Raw genomic sequence first — 23,301 nt, 5'->3', positions numbered from 1 at the left:
GAATATATCCTTACCATGCCAATCTGCGGTCAGGTGCAAGAAAATCAGAAGAGAAAACAACGTAAAAGCACGGATATTATTTAGTACGTAAGCGTCACCCAATGAGTGTAATATAGCCTGTAAGGTCCACGCACGAGGTTTTGACGTTCTTGACGTTCCCGGTCTTGACGTTCTTCGACGGCCCCAATTACGCCACTGAGGCCATGTAGCGGCTGTTGGCCGGTTTTGCTTCATGCAGCAATGGACGCTTTTCGATAGCAACTTTAAAACTAAAGCCACAAAAACAAAGCAGAAACGACCGCGTATCTGGTGCGACGAGCAAATCACGCAGTGCCGCTCCGTGCTGGCGATAACTGTAACTTTTGCAGTGCTTCCAGACGCGAAGGAAAGAGTGAAAGCGTTTATCGAAAGTGTTGCAGGGTCCCTTAAATTCAGACTTCATCGCAACACACTTGCACGTCATATTGTTGGCTGGTACGCAGACTGGGGCGGATCTACTGCCTGTTGGTTCATTGTTCGTTGCTTTCGGGGCGACGTCGAATCCATCTCTTGACCAGTTCTGGACCAAATCCAACCGCTTAAAAGGCCGTGTTTGGAATCTGGCAAGGCACTCGTACAACCCCTACACAGTGGGGCGCACTCTGGAAGGCACTTGGGGCACCAGCAGTAACCTACGAAGGGGACTGCGAGTACACGCGCGTGCTTGCATTCACCCACAGCTGGGTGGAATGCACCCTTACCGCAGCCGAGTGACCAGTCCGCGATTTCAGGCACAGCAGCTGCGTACGCAGGGGACGTGCTGGCTTACTCCACCCGAGCAATGAAGTGCCTCGACTGCCACCAAAATTAACTGGGACGGTGGCTACTCGGAGGAAACTCAGCCGCGGCAACACCAGCGGTTACAGGGGAAATTGGCTGGTCCCCCTTCGAAATTCGCGAATAAGGCCCAAAGTCTAGTAAGCAGGCCACCTGAAGTTCATGCCAGAAACAAATGTGAGCAGACGAATGTGAGCAAACCTGCGCTACAGAAACATCAAGACGCACTGGATTAGGAGAATCACAGCACTGGAAGCAAAATACGGCCGGGACTCCAAACGACACGAAACAAAAAGTGCAGCAGCTTGGAACAAAGGGCGATAAAGAAAATGGCAGAAGCTAGCACAACAGCCTGGAGTGCGGCAGTAGCAAAAATTCCCCGCATTTCCCCGAGGGGAAGAATGTGAAAGTGCGAATGCACAAGTTGAATTTGCGCGGTTCGGTAATGTTCGCGAAAGAGAGATCACACACACACACACACAACTACAAAGAAAGAAAGATGCATTTATTCACAGACACCTATTTGTGTTGTCGTTGTACTTGATTGCTAGAGCGGATCTCAGCTTTGAAATTTCGTGTCAGTACTCCTTTAAGCGGGTGCATTAGCTCTTCTCACGCCCGATTCCTGGCCAATCCCCCACGTGGGTATGCTATGCGGACATCGCCGGTGGACGCAGGTTCAGGGTCGCTTAAGAAGTGCATCACACTTAAAAAAGCAAAGCCTCACTCCGTAGGTACAACACACAACAGAGCCACAACAGCGGCCGTTCTACTGCGGAGACTGAGAAAGCGGCCTCTAATTCTTTCAAGCCAGAACAGGGTCGCTCTTTACAAAACAGCGCCGACACGAACCGTTCGGGTCCGACCCGAGGTGCCGGCTGTGCGTAGCCCCCAGCGAAACAGTGGACCACATCCTCTACGAATGCCCCAAGATGCCCGCACACGTCTCGGCAGCCAAGCTTGGCTCTGTGCGGGGAACTCTACACAGGACCTGGCCAGAGAGGCCGCGCTCACGAAGCAACGCCTCCGCCTCTGGGAACAGTACTGCCGGCACGCTGACGCAGACAAACTCTGCGATGCAGCAGTTATCCAGCAACGAGCGGCCGCAAGCCCAGAGACTGCAGTGCCGATTAGACCAGCGAAAATACACACTACACAGTGTCAGAGTTTTCGCTGTACATCGGAACTAGTCGGTTCACTCGTACGCGAAAGCAAGCCACACGCATACGAAGGTCAGCTGATCCATTTCACGCCATGGCTCGGAGCGGATTGGGAAGCGAGAGCACCGACCGGGCAAAAAAAAACTTCAGTGCGGCGAACAAACCGTAAACTGATACTTCTTCCTGTGGCGCTACACAGCGCTTTTCCCGTATCAAAGGGGTCTATACATTTACTTTACTTTACTTTACTTTAGTTTACTTTACTTTACTTTTTACTTTACTTTAGTTTACTTTAGTTTAGTTTACTTTACTTTACTTTTTACTTTACTTTACTTTAGTTTACTTTACTTTACTTTTTACTTTACTTTAGTTTACTTTACTTTACTTTTTACTTTACTTTACTTTACTTTACTTTAGTTTACTTTACTTTACTTTTTACTTTACTTTACTTTACTTTACTTTACTTTACTTTACTTTACTTTACTTACTTTACTTTACTTTACTTTACTTTACTAAAGGCGGTGCCACTGACGGATTTCTCAGCCATGCTGCTGATTCTGTGACGGGAGGAGATCACTTCTGATGTGAATATCTAGCTCACTGGCTAATACTAACTTTTCTCTGTCGGAGAAACTTTGTGTATGATGCGGCGTGTACATGACTGCGGAAACAGCGCCGCTAACAGCTGACGCTGTGAAATAACAAAGAAAAATGTTACGGGCGATCTGATGCGGATGTGGAGTTCGCATCAGCATTGTGATTCCGGTGGTGTGACAGATTCGTGTTGACGAAATGAATTTACTTCAACCCGCCCAGACTGTAGGCACGCAGTAGATAATCGGGCGCTCACGTGACACGCACAAGAGTACGCATATCGACCTCCTCATAGCATCGCACCCTGTTGAATGCAGATAAAGAACAAGAGGAAATCAAAAGCTGCCGATGTTCCTTTTCAAGTTCGCAGAAGAATCGCACAAGCCGACGGGGGCGGGAACGGTGTATACCAAGAAGTGCAATATCAGCGCGTTCCCGTCCACGCCTACTAGATGTCCGCCGCTACAGCTGCACGTCGACGTGCTCACCTGCTTCCACGTGTCCGTGCTGGCCGGATTGAAGTGGCAGAGCGGCTGGACGAACCAGTTCTCCTGCGGGTCCCTGGAGCTCATTCGCAGCTCGCTTCGGGGTTCGCCCAGGCATGCCGAAGCGGCCTCGCGGCCTCCCTCGGTGCATCAGTGTTGCGCTGGCCGAAGCGGCCAGCGCAACAAGGACTAGCGTCTGCAAAACAACGCCCATAGTCGTCGAAAACGCGAGGTCGGTGGATCCCTTCTCTGGCGTCTCTCGCTCACGCTGCTGGCGAAGCGCTACTGCTAACGCGAACCTTGCGTCTGGCTAGTATATCTCTCCTACTTGACCGGAGTGGAGAGATAGACGCATCTGAGCCAAGAATCGCGGACCGATAGGCGGTGTCGCATTGTGTGGAAGCCGCGTGCTTTTCTTTGCTTGCTGTCACGCGATTTCGCCGACTGAGGCCCGGAAAGAAAGGGAGGCGTCGGACTGTTCCAAGCGAGCGCGTACTTTTGTACTCCAATTGTTTGTTTGAGCGCGTCCCCGCCAGTACAATCTTCGGTTTTGTTATCGATTTTTGTAATGCATTTTTTTTTCTAAATTTTTCACGAGCCGCTTGTCATCTGGCTTATCCTAATTGTCAAGCGACAATAAATTTCATTTGCTCGTCAGCGCGGTGCCCGTGTGTAGTAGTATATTGTTGGATCAGGCGGACTTATCCTTGCATAACTGCCGGCAATTGCTCCGCCTAATCGTCCCCAATACGATATCAGACACACGCGAAGTCACCACATGTCCCTTAGTCCGATCATAACAGAGACACGCAATGTCACCACACCTCACTTAGGCCTGTGTGTGGACTGCAAGAATCCCAGATGGAGACGAGACAGCTCTCTTCGCACAATCCAGTGGTCCCTAGGAAAAATAATGTCCTCCGATGTAGCATGGGCACTCCTAGATTCTGGAGATCATGAAAAAAGTTAGTCCGCTCAATGTTGCTTTTGGAGCAGTTGCTCTCTTTTGCCTTCGTGTTTTTTTCGCGCTTTTCACGCTCGGTGAGGCCTCGTTAATGACTTTGGTATATATGGTCTTTTTCGCCCTCCGATTCTCGGTGGTCTTCACGTAAGAAGCATAAAAATAATGTTGGTTATACGAAATTAAAACAAGACGAGGAAAACTGTATTCACAAGTTGGATTTGCAAAAAAGCTGGGTCGCGTATCGGCTTTGCTAACGCTCCACTCCCAGCCTTCCAAATCTGCTCGAGGTATACCTGAACCTCAACTGGCCATTGCAGGGCAGCCAGTCTCCAACGTCCCGCAACTGCGGGTGTTGGGTCTCACAATACCCAAAAACGGCTCTGGACTACACACAATTTCCCCTCTGCATAAAACCCTGTCGCAACTGATGCACCTTCTGCAACGCATCTCCCACCGCCATCGAGGCTTGAAGAGCACGATACCCTACAGATAGTGCAAGCTCTGCTTATTAGCCGCATTACCTACGGAACCCCGTACCTCGATCTGAAAACAACAGAAAGGCTCGGCTCAACACAATGATTCGCCAAGCGTACAAAACTGCGCTTGGCCTACCCACTGCTACTGCGACCCACAAACTACTCGCCTTGGGAGTTCACAACACGTGGGAAGAGCTGCAAGAAGCCCATCATTCAGCTCAACTACGGCGCCTGCAATGACTCCCACTGGTCGACAGGTCCTTACAGCATTAGGACTCCGTCCGACACCCCCGATGGAACAAAAACAACGCATTCCTCTAGCCCTGCGAGATGGCATCCGGGTGGCCCCAATTCCTCGCAATATGCACGCCAACTACCACCTTGGCCGCCGGGCTGCCCGTGCTCGAGCCCTGACTGCGCGATACGGCGAAGACCCCAGCGCCCTATATACAGATGCTACCCCCTACCCTGGGCGCGCCGGCCACGTAGCCTGCGTAGTTACTCATACTGGCCAATGCGTCACTGCCGCCACTACTACCACAAGCTCAATCGATGTCGCCGAAGAAATATCCATTGCCCTGGCCGCCATTTCCCGCCCTGACCAAGTAACCATCCTCACCGATTCGCAGACAGCCTGCCGAAATTACCAAATTGGCCGAATTTCTTCATCAGCACTTCACATCCTCAAAAACTGCTCAACGACCCCTGACATCCGCATCGTCTGGGCTCCTGGACACGCCGCCATCCCCGGCAATGAAGCGGCTCACGCCGCGGCTCGCGATATGATACACCGAGCCATTGCCGACGGTGGCCAATGTTTACCCCCTCACGATCAACCCCACCCACTGAGTGGCTACACGGAGATTCTCGCGCATTACCGGCAAACTCGCCGTCGTCTCCCACCACCACACTGGCGCCTCTCCAGAGAGGACGCTACAACTTGGCGGTGGCTCCAAACGAATACCTATCCACATCCCACCCGCCTCCACCTCATCTTCCCCACCCAACACTCTTCCCTCTGTGCTCACTGTCCCCAGCCTGGCACCCTCTACCATATACTGTGGGAGTGCCAACGAACTCCAGACTTGCCCCCCCTTTCCAATCCAACCTTCGAGCAGTGGAGGGCTTCTCTGGCCAGCCCGGACCAGAGAAGCCCTCCAGCTTAAGTTGGGGACCCGAGCACGGACGGCCAACCGAAGTCATCCCGAACTAGGGACGCCTTCCACGGGGCGACGCCCACAGATCAGCCTCTGCTGGAGAAATAAAAATATTTTCTCTCTCTCTCTCTCTCTCTCTCTCTCTCTCTCTCTCTCTCTCTCTCTCTCTCTCTCTCTCTCTCTCTCTCTCTCTCTCTCTCTCTCTCTCTCTCTCTCTCTCTCTCTCTCTCTCTCTCTCTCTCTCTCTCTCTCGCGTATCTGATCGCTTTGCTGCAAATGTCATCGAAAGTCTTCTGCCACGTAATTTCCTTTCTTCTCTCCCCTGCCCACCTGTCATGCTCTCCCCCTACCTTTCGCTCCTCCCACGATAAACAAGGAGGAGGTTTGCCAAAGTTAATTCAATTTTCCCGCGTTCCACTGGTCACGCCATCTACTGGAACCTTTGTGTTACTGTTGGATTTATAACACTGCCACGAGGTCCAGGATCGCGCTCTTTTGGAATTTTGGGTCAAAATATTGTTTTCAACGCGTATTTTTTTTATTTGCTGTCGCAAGTATCAAGTATACATTTGTATTCAATTTAAAAGAAAACACTGCGAGCGCCAGTTGTGTATTTTTCTGCCTGAAATGTAGTTAGCGTTTTCTTTTAGCTCAACGATGTTGGCAAGCATGAGGTGTGCATCCAGATTTAGTGGTTCGGAAACGTTTTGACTATGTAAACTTAATTATCGTCCGGCGGACGATTCAGGCTCGCTTAAGAAGTGCATTCGCACTTATTCCTGGCCAATCTCCCACGTGGGTATGTGCCATGTCAGCGGCCAGGCAGCGCGCGCCCATCTCCCCCCGTTACTAAGGAAGACGAAAAGCGCGCGCACCCGCAGCTGTTGCTATGCGGACGGCGGATGGTTCGGGGTCGCTTATAAAGTGCATTCGCACTTAAAAAAAAAAAAAACAAGCGGGAGATAGTGCAACCTTTTTGAGCAAAGGAGGCATCGACCTAGCCCAGCAGCCGAGTCGCCAGCACTGCGCTCGCACTCTGCCATGCAGGAAACACCACCGAGGCCATGGCTATCGCCCTGCGGTATACGTAATAAAGGAAGACGCGACACGTTCTCGCCCTCAGGCGGCGAAAACCCCATTCGCACATTGCATTACGAATATTAAGATGGGTCCGAAACTAACGGCCGCCGTATAGACGCCTCATTCTCCATCAGCTGAGGTACTGCTGTGCTGACGATTTCTTTTCGCAGCTCCGACAACGCGGTTTAGCTGGAACCTAGCTCAATGTTAACACGTTGAAACCCCTGGCACTGTTGTGTGTGAACTGTTGGAAAAAGAATGAAAGCCGAGAGCTCCGACACAACCAGGGCAATCCTCGCCGGCATCACCATCGCGAGAATGTGCAGCCGTTGAGAGAAGACGACTATGAGAAACGTTAACGACCACCGCAAGTGTTCTGTGTATACAGAGGCTACATCTTACAGACGGCGTAGCTTTCTCAACAGGGTCACAGCCGCTGACATTCACACAGTTTGCGCAAGGAAACGCGTTGCTTTCAGCAATATCCCGATGATGAAATGAATAAGGCGATAGACCCCTTGCAGAGGGAATGTTTAATGAAAAACTACGATTGTTGTTTCTGCTGTCTTCTTTGTTTGACGCCTAGCGTCACTTAGCATAGTCATGTTTTATGGGCACGCGCTGGTCTCTAAGAGGAACGAAAAAGAAGAACAGACTGTTCGTGCGCCTCTCACTCACGCGGGGCAGTGCGCGCCGTCGTGGACCGTGATCATCGTCCCCACCACCGCGTCCGGAGCTGCGCTTGTAAACGGCCGACCTCGCCCCACGCGAACCTCGTATACAAAACGCGAGTTCGTTCTGTTCCACGACTTTTGTTCATTGGCAGCCCCGCCATGGCCACGGCAACGGAATTCGATGATTTCGAAGGTCTTCCCACTGCTGGCCTGCAACCCTCAGAAGGCAGCGTTCTCAAGACCACGGCGGTTGATACGAAAGAGCGCAGGCGCGTGGACGACGATCGCGTGCAGCAGCGGAAGTGCGAGATCCTTTTGGGCGGGGGTGTTCTGTTCACCATAATCTTACTACTAGGCATCTTCACGTTCAAGATCTTCCTTCAGAACGAGCCCAGGAGGGATATCGAGTCCACGCTTCATGCCTATCCATCCATAAACGATTCGGATGACTTTCCATCCATAAACTATTCGGAGGTGAGCCTGCGCATCAACGGCACTGACATGACATACGGGCTCTTTGATGAGTTTCCGCAAGACCTCGAGGAAACGACGCCAATTGACGAGGACGCGCCCTACCATGCTGCTATTCCGTTTTTCTGTGGCACACACAAATGTCGCGATGCTGTACGTTTCCTGGAAGACCAACTAGATCCTGACCACGACCCCTGCGCGAACCTTTACGACCATGTCTGCTCCAGGTGGCAACAGCGGCATAAGAGTTTTGTCCACGAAGGCGGCAGTTACTCCGTCGACGACCGCATCGTCGAAGAATATAAAAGCACGTTGGTCGGTCTTTTGTTGGACAAGGCTCATGCGTCTCCAGAACTGCGAGCATTTTTCGAAGACTGTGTAGACGGCCACCTTGTCGATGAAAGTGACGTCGGTGACATATTGGCGAATATAACTCAAATGGGCCAAGAGTCTGGACCTGACGGCGTTGCTGGGGTGATCGCACGAATGGCAGCCCTAGGCATTTCTCCGTTCTTTGATGTCATCGTGAACGTTATAGACGACGCAGCGCACGTGCGTCTTCAGCCACGGTCATTTTACGAGCATCGCCCCGACCGCAATATGTACAACTCTAGCGCTGAGACAGATAGGTCGCCGACACACTTCCTAAAAGACGAAGAGGCCGAATCAGTGTTTATGGAATCTCTCGGGCGCCATCTGTGCGTCCAGATTCAACGGATGGTACGTCCCGGTAAGACCTGTATACTATCGCCTCATTCGAGCGTAACGCTACCCTACGACTACCGATGGTATGAGAGCACGGGGTTAAAGTTGTTGTTCGAAACTGCAGCCTCCATACTCAAACCTCTATTGGGTTCTGAGCAAAAACTGGGCACTACCTTCGAGGAAAATGAACGTACTACATCATCGAGTTTAGACAAAAAGATCGCGCGAATGGGTGCCTGCCTGCGTATAATAGATCAATACGCTGCACCTTCGGTCGCCTCCTTGTCTCTGCATGGCGCTCCACGGGGATTCGAGCAAGCTGCGAGGAAAACGTTACGCGCACTCAAGACCTCAATGGGCGAGATTTTTCCTGAGGCAACTTCGATCTCTATCGCTTTGGTCTACATGCCTGCGTCGAAGGAAGTTACGCCACCAGCCCCGGGCTACAAGCGCCAACTTTACGCTAGCCGTTCTGCGGGTGGCGACTCCGAATTGAAAAGGCTTCTTCAGGCTGCCACATGGATGCGCTGGACGGGCCTTCACGACCGGCAGTTCACGGCACTGTCGACGGTGTCGAGCTTCGAAGAAAGCTCCTCCACACTCTACGTACCACTGCCAGTCTTTAACATGACCATGAGTCAAGACCAGTGGCTTCAGAGCTTGAGCCTTGGTAGGATCGGGCCCCGTACGCTTAAGACGCTTTTCCTAGGCCGCCTTTCGACTGCGCTCAACGACTCCCGCTGGTTGCGATGCGTCTTGAACCTGTCATCGATCCGCCAAAGGAGTCGTGACGCTGTTGCAGAGAGGACGGCTGGCATCGACATTGAGGAACTGGTATCTTTTTACGTATCGCTGCTGGCGTACCGTCGGCAAGTCGGCGAGGCGATGGACATTTCTGGCTCTCTCCTCAACAGTGATTCGCTGTTTTTACTTTACTACGTCTTCAATAATTGTGAAATCGATTCGGCTGGCCGGAACCAAGAAATTAGTGGTTGGTCTCCCGGCTCAGGTAGGCGGCGCGTCGACACGATCGCCGCTGTGTTTACAGGGACACTGCTGGAACGGTGCCAAAAGCCGTTAAATGACGTTGAATGCGATATATAGATGATAATAAAGCGTCGAGATATTCGCAACTCCAAACTTGCAGAAGCGATAATAAACAATAATCAATGAAACTAGTTCGCTGTTTTCCCACGTGTCGTTCCTATGGTACAGAACGCCAATCGGGAAGTTCGAAGCTGCTGGCGTTGAACGCATGCCTTCCTGTGCCGTGAGCGAACGAAACAATACGCCGCGTTTAAACATAGAGGGGATATATGGTCTCTGGAAGCCTTCACTCTTGCAGGTGGATTAGCCTCTTTGGAGAAATTACTAAATGCGCTTTTGCTCCTATTTAATGGTGTTTAGGTAAGCGTTTAATGTTTACCCGCGGCATTCTGTTCCGCTGTCTTGAAAGAACTGAATGCGGACCGACAGTCAAAATGTGCAGGGAATGATAGGGAAGGCTGTGTGTCATGTGCGGCCGAAGTTTCAAATTCGTGAGTAAATTAGGGCTTTGAAAAAATTCAAATCCCTTCCGTCTAACGACGAGGATGGTTGAAAAAGCAATTTCTCACGTGCAAACATCAAATGGCAAAGTGCCAAAGTCAAAGCCACCGCAATCAAAGTCCAAGCGTCAACGATCAAAGTGCGAACTAGTCAAAGTACGAGCTCAGACAACAGCAAACGAATCCCTCACGAAAAAGTTGTATCTATTATACCACGGCCGGTCCAGACCGGCCGTGGTAATAGAAACGGCTCCTTCGGGGGAGTTTTCACACCACGAGGCGTTCCACACCGTGCGCCTTAACTAGGTTGGCCCCTTCAGAAGCGTTCCATAGCACGAGTCGTTTCACAGCGCGAGCTTAAACTCGGCAGTAGCGATTGGTGGTCGTCCGCGCCGGCACACCACAGTTGAAGGGAACGGAAGAACGCAGCCGAACAGCGGACAGACAAGCAGATAAATTCACTATCGCCATCAACTGCGAAAGCGGGAGGAGGACTGGGAGGAAGCATTTTTCAAGAAGCGGAGCATTTCGTGAAAGATTGCAGTGGCACCAGCCTTGTGGGGGGCGCCCGTAGTCCGGGATGCCCTGGTCCTGGCTCGCCGCCCAGGGTATACGGACTTCTTGCTGCGCCGAAGGTCCGAGCTGGTCAAGGTAAAGACGGGGACTGCTGGCACTCCCATACCTGGTGGCTTACAGCATGAGTAGTGCGCGCCTGCCTGTCTGCGTACACGCGTACTTGTGTTCTTGAATTATGAGTACAGAACTGCCAGTTTTTAACCTGTGCTGCCCTAATAAAACTGCTTCCGGCCAGCTTAAGATGGCTGGTACTACACTCGTATACCAGAGCTTTTTTTGTCATTTGCAGTGTCTGTGCAATGATCAGCTCAGCCTTTTTCCCATTCCGAGAGCTTAATTACGCCGAACCAGGGCTATTAATGTTCTCTGAAGGAGTATTTATTGTCCTTGGTGAAATGTGTTTGTCCCCGGCTATTTTGAGTGCATTAATTCAAAAAAGCATCGCACAACTAAATTGAGCGCCATCAATGGTACAGCACACAGAAGAAACAAAGAGTTGACACCGTTTTCTTTCTTAAAGTGTGTACAAGACAGTCACATGAAGGAAAAGTTGTCCCATTGTAAAAATTCCACCTGCTGTTTGAGTAAAAATGGGTGCCAAAATCACGCACGCGCGCCGTAATTTAGGTGCTCTCGTCCCCGCGCAAGGCCACGTTTTTTATGCACCTTGTTAGCCCACAAGCACGCACATCAGCGCACTCTTGGTCAGGCCATCGACGTGCACTTGCTAGTGTCCATCCGCGTAGGAAAGACGGCTCCGTCTCCGAGGCCGTTGAATACAGGCACAAGCCACAGCAGCTTGCTTGGCCCCATCACTTGGGCAATGTTTCTGCCGACGCCGACGTCGTAGCGGCGGAAGTCCACGCGCGTGACCATCTCCAGCGTGGTGCAGTTGATGCAGACGAGGAACACGTGGTACACAAAGAGGCCGACGAACGCCATGCCGAAGAAGAGCGACATGAGGAATAGGAAGGTGATGTTGACTTCAGGCCAGAAGCCCAGCACGAGGCGCGTCTCGTGTCCGAAGTGCGGATACGTGGTCCAGGACACGTAGGCGCAGTGCACGAAGGAGTAGAACAGGAAGAGCAGGAAGAACTTGTAGTTTGCGAACGACACGCACTTGTTGAACCATGGGCAGTGATGGTCCATCTTGAGTACACACGTGCCGCACATTCGGCAGTGGTGGCATCGGTCGGGCTTGATCACGTGGCACTGGTAGCAGTAGCGCTGGCGCCGGGCTTCGGTGTCCATGCGCTGCATCACGTAGAAGCACACCGGCACAGGTTTCAGCGGCGTGCGCAGGAGTCGCTCGAAGGGCCACAGCGCACCGAACAGGGTTACGTGGAAGCCCACGAGACGCGTCACTCGGTACGTCAGGCTGCTGTCGACCAGAAGCCGGCCGCACATGACCACGACGTAGGTGTGGTACTCCCAGGCGAGGATTATGAACTCAATAATGATGGGCATAAGTCTCAGAAAGAAGAAAAGGCCCCGGAATTTCTTGCGGCAGCCAATCGAGGGCCAGAGGAAAGCCTGCAGCAGGCGCACCAGGGAAGCGAGGCATCGGTTCTGATGGCCAGCAGTGTACGGCTTGCGCAAGAATGGTGGTGGAAGCAGGCCGCTCTCCCCGCCGTCGTAGACCATCGACGGATTCATGGCAGTGAGGCGTCGCGGTGCACAGACAGGCGTTGACCAGACTGGGGTAAACTGCGCAACCGCGAAGTTGATGGCGATGGTGACGATGCTGCGTCTAATCAAATGCCGCATACCGATCAAGGGGATCGGCCGGTCAGGCATGTTTGTCGCATTATTAAACTACCATAGCTTGAAATAAAATTTTAATGTGTTTAGACTCCCTATGGAAAGAATGCCAGCATTGGTAGAGGATCCCCTTCTTTCATGTCGTGGAAGCGCAGGCATGCGATCAGCGTGAAAGGTGAATGTACCCGTTAGCACGCTGAAACGGCTGCCGCAGCTAATCGAACCGCCACGTCGTGCGCATTTTTGTACGCTGAGCCGTATCACGGCCGGTAGACCATCATTATTATTAACAGCTGAATCTAAAATAATAAAAAGGTGGCGCCATAGGTCACGAATTTATTACCATCATCATCATTATCAGCTGGAAAGGTTCTCAGGCTTCAGCCTTCCGCGCCGTGGCAGAAAACCCAAGTGCCCGCCTGCCTGTTTGTGCTCAATTTCCCGAACAGTCTCGTATGGGCGTTGCGGGCTGCATCAGCTGGGCGCCCGTAATGGCGAGTGTAGTGCTCTACTTGTGGGTCTACTATGCGTACGTATTTTCCTTCTGCGGGTCCGTGGTAAAGGACGACGCGCCACGCTACGCCCTCCTCGTGGGCTTCCACCTGCTGCTGGCACTCTGTCTCTGGTCGGACCTGGTGACCGTGGTCACTCCCGTGCCAGCCGTGCCCGCCTACTTCTCGCTCACCGACGTGGACCTGGAGCTGCTGGAAGAGGCGCGCACCCAGAAGGCGCGCAAGGGCTTCCTCGAGATACTGGGTCGCGCGCGCGGCGTCCTGACGCGGAGCATGGATGGCAGCGTGAACTACTGCGAGGTCTGCCGCCGCATCAAGCCGGACCGGACCCACCACTGCTCCATGTGCCGCCAGTGCGTACCGAAGATGGACCACCACTGCCCATGGTTCAACAACTGCGTCTGCTTCTCCACGTACAAGGCGTTCGTGCTCACCAACTTCTACATCCTCCTGCTGGCTATCTACACGATCTTCACGGCCGGCGTCTACTGGGGACAGGTGCCGTGGAACAGCACGGACGTCACGGGGCCTACCTTGCACGTTTCCGGCCTCGTTCTCATCGCCGTATGCTTCTGCCTCTCGATCGGCCTCTTCTTCTTCTACCACGCGACCCTGGTGGCGCTCAACCGGACCACCCTCGAATCACTGCGCAGCCCCCGCTTCGTGGACAAGGACGACACGTTCAACATCGGCTGCTACAACAACTTCGTCGAGGTGTTCGGTGGGCGCCCGCATCTCTGGTTGCTTCCCGTCTTCTCGAGCATTGGCGACGGCTCGCGCTTCCCCACCAAACTGCACCCGGACAACCGAGAGCGGTATCGACCCGCCGCCATCGTATGAACTATCGGAATTAGTGCTCCATATAACTTTAGCAAGTGATGCCGTAGTGCAACGACTCGCGCGTGTTAGGGTTCAGCGTGTGTGTTTTTATATTTTCTGGTAATGCGGCTAATTATTTCGGTTTTAATTGAAGCGCAGATATTGCCTTAATCAGTGAACATACATATAAGCGCAGCTGAACGCAGCCGACCGATCTCTCTCACCTCCTGCCTCGGAAAGCTCATGGAGCACATTATACACAACAGACTCGTCAAGCATTTACAGCACAAACAACTCCTTCCTCACACAATGATTGGTTTCTGACCTAAACTATCCACACAGGACATTCTTCTTCAACTGTCCCACGACATAATCACGCCACAGCATAAACATGACAACGCCGCTATACTAGCATTAGATTTAACTAAAGCCTTTGATAATGTTTCACACACAGCGATACTCAAAGGCTTGCACTCCATAGGCCCAGGACCACGCACATACAATTAAATCCGAAGTTTTCTCACGAACAGGACAGCTATTGTACAAATATCCGATATCACTTCCACCACCCTGACTCTCCCTTCAAAAGGCACGCCACAAGGCGCCGTCCTTTCCCCTTTATTATTTAATCTCGCCATCTTAACCGTCCCCCAACAACTCCAACAAATCCCTAATCTTAATTTTGTTTTGTACGCCGACGACATTACACTTTGGATCAACAAAGGCAGCGACGCTGAAATAGAGAGCACTCTACAAAGAAGAGTAGAAATAGTGATAGAGGAGGCTGGTAGAGCAGGTCTCACCTGTGCGCCAGCCAAATCGCAGCTGCTCACACTCCCACCAAAAACGCACAATTCACCCCCCCCCCCCCCCTGAATATCCACATACACATGCGAGGCGACCCCATCCCGAAGGTTGAAATAATCAAAATCTTGGGCTTAACCATTCAACATAGCAGATCAAATACTCACTTCATACGCCAGCTCGAACAACACGCCACGCAAACGATAGGTTTAATTCGACGAGTTACCAATAGACACAGAGGCCTCAGGGAAGCTGAACGCCTCCGTCTCCTTCAAGCCTTTGTCCTTAGCAGGCTGACCTACTCCCTTCCCTATTTACACCCATCTAAAACAGAGCTTAATAGAGTGAACATCATACTCAGAAAAGCTTATAAAGCAGTGCTGCAACTGCCCCTCAGCACTTCCACCGCCAAATTCGAAGCTCTAGGTGTGCATAACACCGCGGAAGAGCTCATTGAGGCTCACCTCGTCAGTCAAATCACCAGACTCTCAAAAACCACCACTGGCGCTCATATTCTCCAGAGGTTACGAATATCCCCTTTAGACACCCCAGAAGACAAAACCACACTCCCTCACGACATGCATTCTAATTTAATTATCAGGCCTATACCCAGAAACATGCACCCACAATTCAACACCAAAAGGCGTTCGCAACGCGCACAAGCATTACATAAAAAATACCGCAACAAACGTGACGTTCATTACGTCGACGCAGCCTAATATCGGTGGCATGGTGCCTGAGTCAATCGTCTCCCATTGCCCTTGCAATCAGGTACAGCGGAACTTCCTGACCATCCGCACCACCAACCCAGCCACAGCGGAAGAGGCGGCGGTAGCATTAGCGCTAACAGAAAAGCCGAACCCTTGCACAATCATCACCTATTCTAAAACGGCAGTTCAAAATTTCGCCTCCGGCTATATTTCGCCCCAGGCACTCAAAATTCTCCAACAAGCACCCCCAACGTCCCCCGTAGAAATTATCTGGGCTCCGGCGCATGCTGGCCTGGAGGGGAATGAAGAGTTGCCCACAGTATGGCTCGAGAACTCACCATCCGAGCCGGGCCCAGATCGGCGCCAGATCCGCTAGAGACCGGATGATCACCTACAGTTAAATCACCACCCACTACCGCCTCTCTCGCCGCGTATACCCCCCGGCACACACACAACTCACCATCCAGCAAGAACATACATGGCGTCTTTTACAGACAAACACATTTCCCAATCCCGCTAAATTACACCTAATTCAGCCAGCGCTTACCTTTCACCTGACTGTACTGCCTGCCAGTCCCTCGGCACACTTCAGCACCTTATGTGGGGATGCCCGAGAGATCCCTATCCAAAAAAACTACCACCTCCCCTCGCGGGAACCCCTGTGTAGATGCGACGCATAGGCGGAGCGGCGAAGGGACCGCGTTTTACAGCGCGCATAACGTTGAGGGGACTGCGTAAGCCGGTCCCAGTCGATGACGACGTTGGCGTACTTCTAAAGCGGCGTGGACTCTAGGTGTGTGAGCCAAGCGTGGATGTTGCTTCGCCTGAGAACGGCACACCGGTTATATGCGCAGCGCGCCCGAAGGAGAGGAAACCGCGGAAGAGAGAGTACTGCACATGCGCCGGCCCCAGCGCGTCTGCCGCGGCTATGACGCAACACAACCCAACATAATCCACTTTAATCCAATCCAAGCCAAATCCAATCCAATCCAATCCAATGCCCCTCGCGAGAGAGTGTTCGCTATCGGAGAGGAGAGGGGGTGAGCGGCGGAGAGCGCAGCTGGCGCGGCAAGGAGAATGGGGGAGGGGCGGACAACGCCGACGACGACGCCGGAGGGACAAGGCGAGTGAATGAGATGCTCTGCATCTAAAATTACTCTCACCTCCCCTCGCGGGAACCCCTGTGTAGGTGTGACGCATAGGTGGTTCCGTTGTTGTTTCCGTTAGGTTGATTCTCCCATCGCGTGAAACGTGCCGTGAACCCCCTGCCGCGGCTATGACGCAACGTGGCGCGGCTATGACGCAACGCAATCCACTTTAATCCAATCTAAATCCAATACAATCCAAGCCAAGCCAATCCAATGCCCCTCGCGAGAGTATAGTGAACTAGAATTCTAGTTCACTGTAGCGAGAGAGTGTTCGCTATCGGAGAGGAGAGGGGGTGAGCGGCGGAAAACGCAGCTCGCGCGGCGAGGAAAATGAGGGAGGGGTGCGGACGGACAACAACAACGCCGTATGGAGGGACAAGGCGAGTGAATGAGATGCAGTCGCATCTAAAATAACCTCATGTGAGCAGTGGGAGGAGGCGTTGCGCTGCCCAGCCCAGGAGGCTCAAGCTTCACTGGTCTCCCGGGCGGCTGCGGTCGCCGCCAAAACGGCGGCCACCATCGTCAACTAACTCTGCTCCCAAATAAATGTTTCTTCTTCTTCCATGGTCGGGTGGGCCGGCGGCGGCGGCGGTCTCCGACTCCGGGGCATCTCTCGTGTTTGGTTGGCGGTAACTTTTCCCCGTCCTTCCTGCATGTCTGCTCGGCGATCGCATGCCCGCGTGCGGGCAGGAGTGCCGCGTACGTGCAAAAGACAAAAGCCTTGGGAAAAAAAATTCCCCCGCATTTCCCCGAGGGGGAGAATGTGAAAGTGCGAATGCACGGTTGTCGGCCCGCTTGCGGCGCTTGCGCTCGGCCCCCGCAGCCCACCGCCTCGCCGCCTTCTCTTCCATCTCTTCCATCGGGTTTGTAGTATCACGTGTACACCACGCAGTTATCAAGCCGCTATAACGCCGCTGAGTCGCCAACGCACGCCGCTGACGACGTAGGTTGAATGCGTTAAAGATATAAGGCGCGTTACTGACAATATCAGCGTCGCGTCCGTGGCTTATTCGGTAGAGCGTCGGGCTGCGGCCCGCAAAGTCCTCGGATCGAAACCTGGCGCCGGATGCTGTTTCTTCTTTAAATTTAATAGAGGAGCACTGCGGACGCCGACGCCGCCGCCGACGCCGGCGGTGGATGGTTTGGGGTCGCTTATAAAGTGCATTAAAACAGCATATATACTACAACTCAAGAACGGCACCACCTCATGTAGTGCATCACTCCGCTAAAGCGCCGGACCCGTGACGTCAGTGCGCGCGCGTTTTAAAAGGGGTTTGCTATGAATGCGTGATATCGTCTGCCTTGTCTCACGCAGTTTGTTTCTCGTCACTGGAGTCGTTTATAAGCATATTGAGTCCAAAAAATCACGTGAACGGCTCACGCCATGTTCAAAATATTCCCAGTAACGCCCTACTTTCGCCGCGCGGAGAAACATCCGGCTACGGTGATAAGGCACAGCGGCAACTTCCGGTGCAGAGCAAGGTTGACTTCGATTTTACTTTTTAAGTGCGAATGTACTTAAAAAGTAAAATCGAAGTCAACCTTGCTCTGCACCGGAAGTTGCCGCTGTGCCTTATCACCGTAGCCGGATGTTTCTCCGCGCGGCGAAAGTAGGGCGTTACTGGGAATATTTTGAACATGGCGTGAGCCGTTCACGTGATTTTTTGGACTCAATATGCTTATAAACGACTCCAGTGACGAGAAACAAACTGCGTGAGACAAGGCAGACGATATCACGCATTCATAGCAAACCCCTTTTAAAACGCGCGCGCACTGACGTCACGGGTCCGGCGCTTTAGCGGAGTGATGCACTACATGAGGTGGTGCCGTTCTTGAGTTGTAGTATATATGCTGTTTTAATGCACTTTATAAGCGACCCCAAACCATCCACCGCCGGCGTCGGCGGCGGCGGCGGCGGCGGCGGCGTCCGCAGTGCTCCTCTATATTTAAAAAAGAAACAGCATCCGGCGCCAGGTTTCGATCCGATGACTTTGCGGCCGCAGCGCGACGCTCTACCGACCAAGCCACGGACGCGACGGTGATATCAGTGTTAGTGACGCGCCTTATATCTTTAACGCATTCAAACTACGTCGTCAGCGGCGTGCGTTGGCGACTCAGCGGCGTTATAGCGGCTTGATAACTGTGGTGTACACGTGATACTACAAACCCGATGGAAGAGATGGAAGAGAAGGCGGCGAGGCGGTGGGCTGCGGGGGCCGAGCGCAAGCGCCGCAAGCGGGCCGACAACCGTGCATTCGCACTTTCACATTCTCCCCCTCGGGGAAATGCGGGGTAATTTTTTTATGTATAGGCTTCACGTTTCGGCGTTGCCGAAGGCGCCGTACGAGATTTTTCGCCAGCGTTGCGGTCCCACCCTCGTATTGTTGAAGTACTGTCGCTGTTCAAAGCGACACGAGACGTAGATCCCATGCTCAGGAAGCACCTTCACGAGCTGCGAGCCGAATTTGACGCTTGAACCACGGCCGGCTTTGCTCGAACGCGCCGCTGTAAACATTCACAAGCACGGAGCGGCCTACGGGTGCGTAGTGTTTGCCAGGTGTGCTTTGACGATTGCGTTTGGAATTCTGCTGGGAGTTATCGCGCCACCTTCCCTTTACATCTTAGCGCTTTAACGAGTGTCCCATCAGCTGATAGGTGGTGCGAAAAGCTTTGGTTTCACTCGCGTGTGCATTTGCATACATTCGCCTTATCGCTGCTCCGGCATGGTAGTTGGAGGCGATCGATGGCAACGTTGCGCAAAAACAAACGAGGGCAAATAAGAAACGGAAGGACAAGCGCACTTTCTTGTCGTTTTTTCTTTGACCTGGTTTGTTTTGCGCAACTTCGCCATGAATAGAAAGCCGCTACCGCCACACTGCGCCCTCTAGTTCCAGCTCGTCGAGTAGCTGCGAATACCTCCCGGATGAAGGTCAACTTGCCCGCTTAAAACGCCGACGTGGGGCAGTATTACTTGTTCAGGTTTCTTTCACTTCTAAGCCCGCGCACATAACCGGTTGACGGCTTGCACGGCTTGGGGGGAGGGGTGCGTGCTGTTGGGAAATGACGATCCCACCGCTGCCACCACTGTTGGGACTGGGCCCTCTCACCGCAGCCTCCAACTGTTGGGAATGACCATCCCACCGCTGGCACCACTGTTGTGAATGGCTATCCCAGGGCGGTCGCCAAGGTTGTGACTCGCCTTCCTGCTCGTCACCGAGGTTGGGAATCAGCCATCCCGACGCTGTCTCCGCTGTTGCGACTGGCCACCCGAGCGCAGTCACCGGTGTAGCGATGTTGCCTTGCTCCGTCCGCTATCGACGCGGCGCAGAGCCGAGCGAAGAAGTTCTCGAGCCGACGAAAACTTGAAGTAACATTTATATACAATATGTACAGGGTAAGCAAACGTTACATAACTCGCACAAAGGCGACAGCACCCCTTTCACTCGGTGCTTCCGAAGAGACTGGTGCCGGAGAGAAGCCGCCGAGGAATGCCGACGATGAGAGCAATGAGAGCCTCCGGGCTTCTTTTATAGCCCGGGTAGTTCGTTGGGGCCCCGAGAAGTTCAAATAGCTCCAATCAGAGCTCTCGCTGCCTGAAGTTTGAATTCCGACGAATGGTAGCGAAGCGTTGAGTCAGCTGCGCCGCCGATGGGGAAAGGGAGGGCGACGCCACCGCCGTCTGCGTGACCTCGCCTCCGGGCGTAGCGACATGCCCTTGTTTGGTCGTTCTCCGATGCGGGATTCGGCCGCGCCGCAGCGTTCTGGGATGCGGGATTCGGCCGCGCCGCAGCGTTTCGAGATGCAGGATTCGGCCGCGCCGCAGCGACGAAAGGGAGAGGCGTGACTCAGCCTCGCTGTCGGCGCGTCGCCTCGTGCAACGCCTTTGGGCCAGGCGCTCTGGCACAACAGTGCACGCGGTCCTTACTGATGGCACCTCCGTTGTGCTGGCGGGAGGTTTAAACGCGGACGTCAAACGGCCCAATGCGACTTGTCCGGTGTCCTCTCAGTGATCGAGCGGATTGGGTTTGTGTGTTACACGAACATTGAGATGCCTACGAAGCGGGAGTCAGTTCCTAGCTTGTCCGCGAGACTGAACCTTGGGTCCTTCCAAGTTTCATTCAGATAATTGGCTAGGAAGTATGCTCAATCGCTATTTACGAACAAACGTGTTTCCTTTCATGCACTCCGTGGACTGCGTCCAGCTTCGCAGGACAGAGTGGAAAGGGCACTAATTTTCTTACAGCCACGACTCGTACGCACCCGCCGCGATGGCTCAGAGGTGCTGCTGAGAACGGGGACGCGGGTTCGAGTCCCGGCCGCGGCGGCCGCTTTTCTAGTGTATACGAAGAGCCAAACCGCCCGTGTATATACGAGATTTCGGCGCAGGTTAAAGATCCCCAGGTGGTCAAAACCAATCCGGAGCCCTCCACTATACGGCGCGCCTCATCGCCTTCATTTTGTCGGCGCCTTGACCCTTACAATCAATCAATCAATCAATCAATCAATCAATCAATCAATCAATCAATCAATCAATCAATCAATCAATGACTCGTACGCAGTAGCATTTGTGAACTTCCCGCGCAGTCGACTGTTTCTTCAAACGTGGCGTTTTTTGTTTCAAAAGCCGCGGAAGACGGCCGGTAACGGCCGCATGATCGATAGGACCGTGCAATCGCGCCAGCCGAAGCCCCTAGCCGACATGAAGAACCACCAAGCAAGAAGGTTATCTTGCTACGTGACGCAGCATAAAATGCCTTGTCATGCATGCTCTGGTGGCCGCGCGACTTGATGCGATAACTTTTTCGTTTTGTTTTACAACTGGCAGAATGTTCTGGAAGACGATATCGATGTGAAATAGTGGAAGGGTAGGTGGTAGCCGACCAGTAGCAGCGCTCTGTAATGCCAGGATAAGCGCGTTTTAGAACAAGGGGTACGCCATCTTGCCTGCCTGTTGCGCATCGGGCGCAGAGTAGCTGGCGGCGCGGTGACGGCGGCGATGGACAGGTGAGTCTTTTTCCACGCGGTATACGGTCTATTGGGGAAGTTTGGTTCGCGCTAAGAGGTGTTTTAATGCCATAAGCGTTGTCGTTTTCGTTTCCTTCAGTCGTTTTTCGTTGTGCCTGTGCCATCCCCGCTCCCAACCGGCTCGCTCGGACAAGCGAATACCCACGAGCTTCCTTCACGGTATGCTGCTTCACAGTCTTCACCGACGACTCTTCCAAGTGGTGAGTTCCGTGGCTGAAGGCCCGGTGCGACGTGCAGCGTGCCCACGAAACCGGCTTTCGTATCATTTTTTTCGCGACGCTGAACGTTTGCGTATTTGAATTTTCCTAACAGAGCGCACATTAGCCTCGGAGCCGGACGTTTCCTGGGCCGTCGCGACGCAGGGATTCCAACTGTCGCCAAAGCTTTGCGGTGCGCGTTAGGCTGTAGCTTTCGGAACAGCGGCGCAGTGGCGGTGTTGGAGCCCTTCGCCACTGCCTCTAGCGTCGGACTCAGCTCGGAAGCCCCGTTAGGTTGTGGTGATAGTCGGTCTTCCTTTTCGAACGCCGCGGTAGCCGAGGTATATGCACTTCGATCTTCCGCTCGCACGCCCTCGGTTCGCGCGGCGTTCGGAATACAGTCGCCACCTTCAACGAGCATCACTGAAGCACGGAACGCAGCTCTGCGGTCCGCGGCTCCAAATTGGGGTCGTGGCAAAGGCGAGTGATGGAATTGGTGTCCTTGGTTCCTTTTCAGGTTCGCGTCCGGCACCGCCTCCGCCCTCCCCTTTCCCTGACCCTTGCGTCGTGTCTTATTGCACTTGCTCCTTCCCGCAAACATGCACTACTCTTCTGGCTAGGCAGGTACACGTCTCCATCTGTCCTATCTACTGAGCTCGACGACGCGTGTTTTGTACAGAGGTGTTTTCTGGTAATAAAAGTGGTTCTGTCTCTGTTCGTCTGTTAATTTGCCTTTCAGCGTCCCTTCCCGTTCCTGCCAGGCGTAATCATGGTCCCCGCATTCGGTACGCCGTGATTACCTTTGAAATTACAACATTTCTAACGTGCTTTGCCTTTTGTTCCAGACCGCCTCCTGCCTATACGTACCGGCCACCGCCGAGCAGGACGGGGCCGTCATCGAGACGTCCAGAATGCCGTTCGAGTTGAGCTGTACATGGCTGCGCGTTTAGGGAATGGTGATCTCCCTAAACGTAACATTTTTAACGTGATTTGCCTCTTGGTGCAGACCGCCTCCTATCTATGCGTCCTGGTTACCACCTCGGAGGACGGTGCCGTCATCGAGCCTTCACGGATGCCGTTCGAGTCGAGCTGTCCGTCGCTGCGCCTGTCTTGGAATTAAACCCTGTTCGAAACCGGAGTACTGCCTTTGTCGTTTGTACACAGTCGATGCTGCTCGCTGGCTCTGTCGGCTCGAGCGACATCAAGTACTGTGTCGGTCTCTTGTATCTCGTCTCGAACAGTATTTTAGCAAATCCTATAGTTGTCATAATGGCGCTCATTAAAGTTGGGAGAGAAAAAAAAAAGAGCGAACAAGTTCGCACTCCTAGTGAGCATAATTCCAAAAAATGATTCGCTAGGAGTGCGGTTAGGGACAGCCCTTGACACCGTGTGAACGTCGCACCGTTCATGAAGCGAAGTTCTTACTTGGGTACTTTGTTCATTCTAGGCAACGTGTCCTCCCAGGATTTGGCCCCGGACAGCGAAAAAGGTAAACGGACTGTTGTGTGTAACTTGTACAGGGGAGTTCGGCGTAGCCGCCGGCAAAGTAGCATGCGGACAGAAGTCTGACCGTTCTTGTCGTCACTCGTATACAGTTGAGCGTAATACTAGGCGTACTGT

General features: G+C 53.1%; 3 protein-coding genes and 1 pseudogene across 4 annotated transcripts in view; 2 read left to right on the top strand and 2 right to left on the bottom strand.

Moving 5' to 3' along the window:
- LOC144169782 (putative serine protease K12H4.7) overlaps positions 1 to 3,367 on the bottom strand; it is a 37,727-nt gene extending 34,360 nt beyond the window's left edge. Inside the window, 2 exon segments of the mRNA XM_077699123.1 lie at positions 3,059 to 3,169; positions 3,171 to 3,367. Of these exon segments, the coding sequence (XP_077555249.1) occupies positions 3,059 to 3,169; positions 3,171 to 3,269 (210 nt within the window). The 5' untranslated portion in view covers positions 3,270 to 3,367.
- A 7,409-nt stretch (positions 3,368 to 10,776) lies between these two features.
- LOC144167603 (palmitoyltransferase ZDHHC15B-like) lies at positions 10,777 to 12,602 on the bottom strand. The gene has a single exon (XM_077696812.1). The coding sequence runs from the start codon at positions 12,500 to 12,502 to the stop codon at positions 11,411 to 11,413; it is 1,092 nt and encodes a 363-aa protein (XP_077552938.1). The 5' UTR covers positions 12,503 to 12,602; the 3' UTR covers positions 10,777 to 11,410.
- Positions 12,603 to 12,830: 228 nt separating this feature from the next.
- On the top strand, positions 12,831 to 13,818 carry LOC144168475 (palmitoyltransferase ZDHHC2 pseudogene; annotated as a pseudogene).
- A 7,486-nt stretch (positions 13,819 to 21,304) lies between these two features.
- Positions 21,305 to 22,813, top strand: LOC144167602 (uncharacterized). Of its 2 annotated transcripts, XM_077696811.1 has the most exons (5): positions 21,312 to 21,463; positions 21,564 to 21,684; positions 22,199 to 22,305; positions 22,421 to 22,466; positions 22,527 to 22,813. In XM_077696811.1, the coding sequence occupies exons 1-4, from the start codon at positions 21,456 to 21,458 to the stop codon at positions 22,446 to 22,448; spliced, it is 264 nt and encodes an 87-aa protein (XP_077552937.1). In that variant the 5' UTR covers positions 21,312 to 21,455; the 3' UTR covers positions 22,449 to 22,466; positions 22,527 to 22,813. The 2 variants fall into 2 exon arrangements, with proteins under 2 accessions (XP_077552936.1, XP_077552937.1); XM_077696810.1 differs by lacking the exon at positions 22,199 to 22,305 and having other exon boundaries at positions 21,305 to 21,463.
- The last annotated feature ends 488 nt before the right edge of the window (positions 22,814 to 23,301 follow it).

Source organism: Haemaphysalis longicornis, unplaced genomic scaffold (assembly GCF_048455015.1).
Source record: "Haemaphysalis longicornis isolate Haplotype H1 unplaced genomic scaffold, Haemaphysalis longicornis Haplotype H1 scaffold_2, whole genome shotgun sequence".
Classification (NCBI taxonomy): Eukaryota; Metazoa; Arthropoda; class Arachnida; order Ixodida; family Ixodidae; genus Haemaphysalis; species Haemaphysalis longicornis.
Note: the sequence above shows the minus strand (reverse complement) of the source record. Positions and strands in the feature narration are given on the sequence as shown.

What these genes read in the sequence shown, in the direction of transcription:
- LOC144167602 (XM_077696810.1), top strand. An exon ending in ACCGACGACTCTTCCAAGTG is followed by an intron (nt 21,685 to 22,420) that starts GTGAGTTCCGTG and finishes TTTGCCTTTCAG; the next exon opens with CGTCCCTTCCCGTTCCTGCC. An exon ending in AATCATGGTCCCCGCATTCG is followed by an intron (nt 22,467 to 22,526) that starts GTACGCCGTGAT and finishes CTTTTGTTCCAG; the next exon opens with ACCGCCTCCTGCCTATACGT.
- LOC144167603 (XM_077696812.1), bottom strand. Translation starts at nt 12,502, where the DNA reads ATGCCTGACCGGCCGATCCCCTTGATCGGTATGCGGCATTTGATTAGA.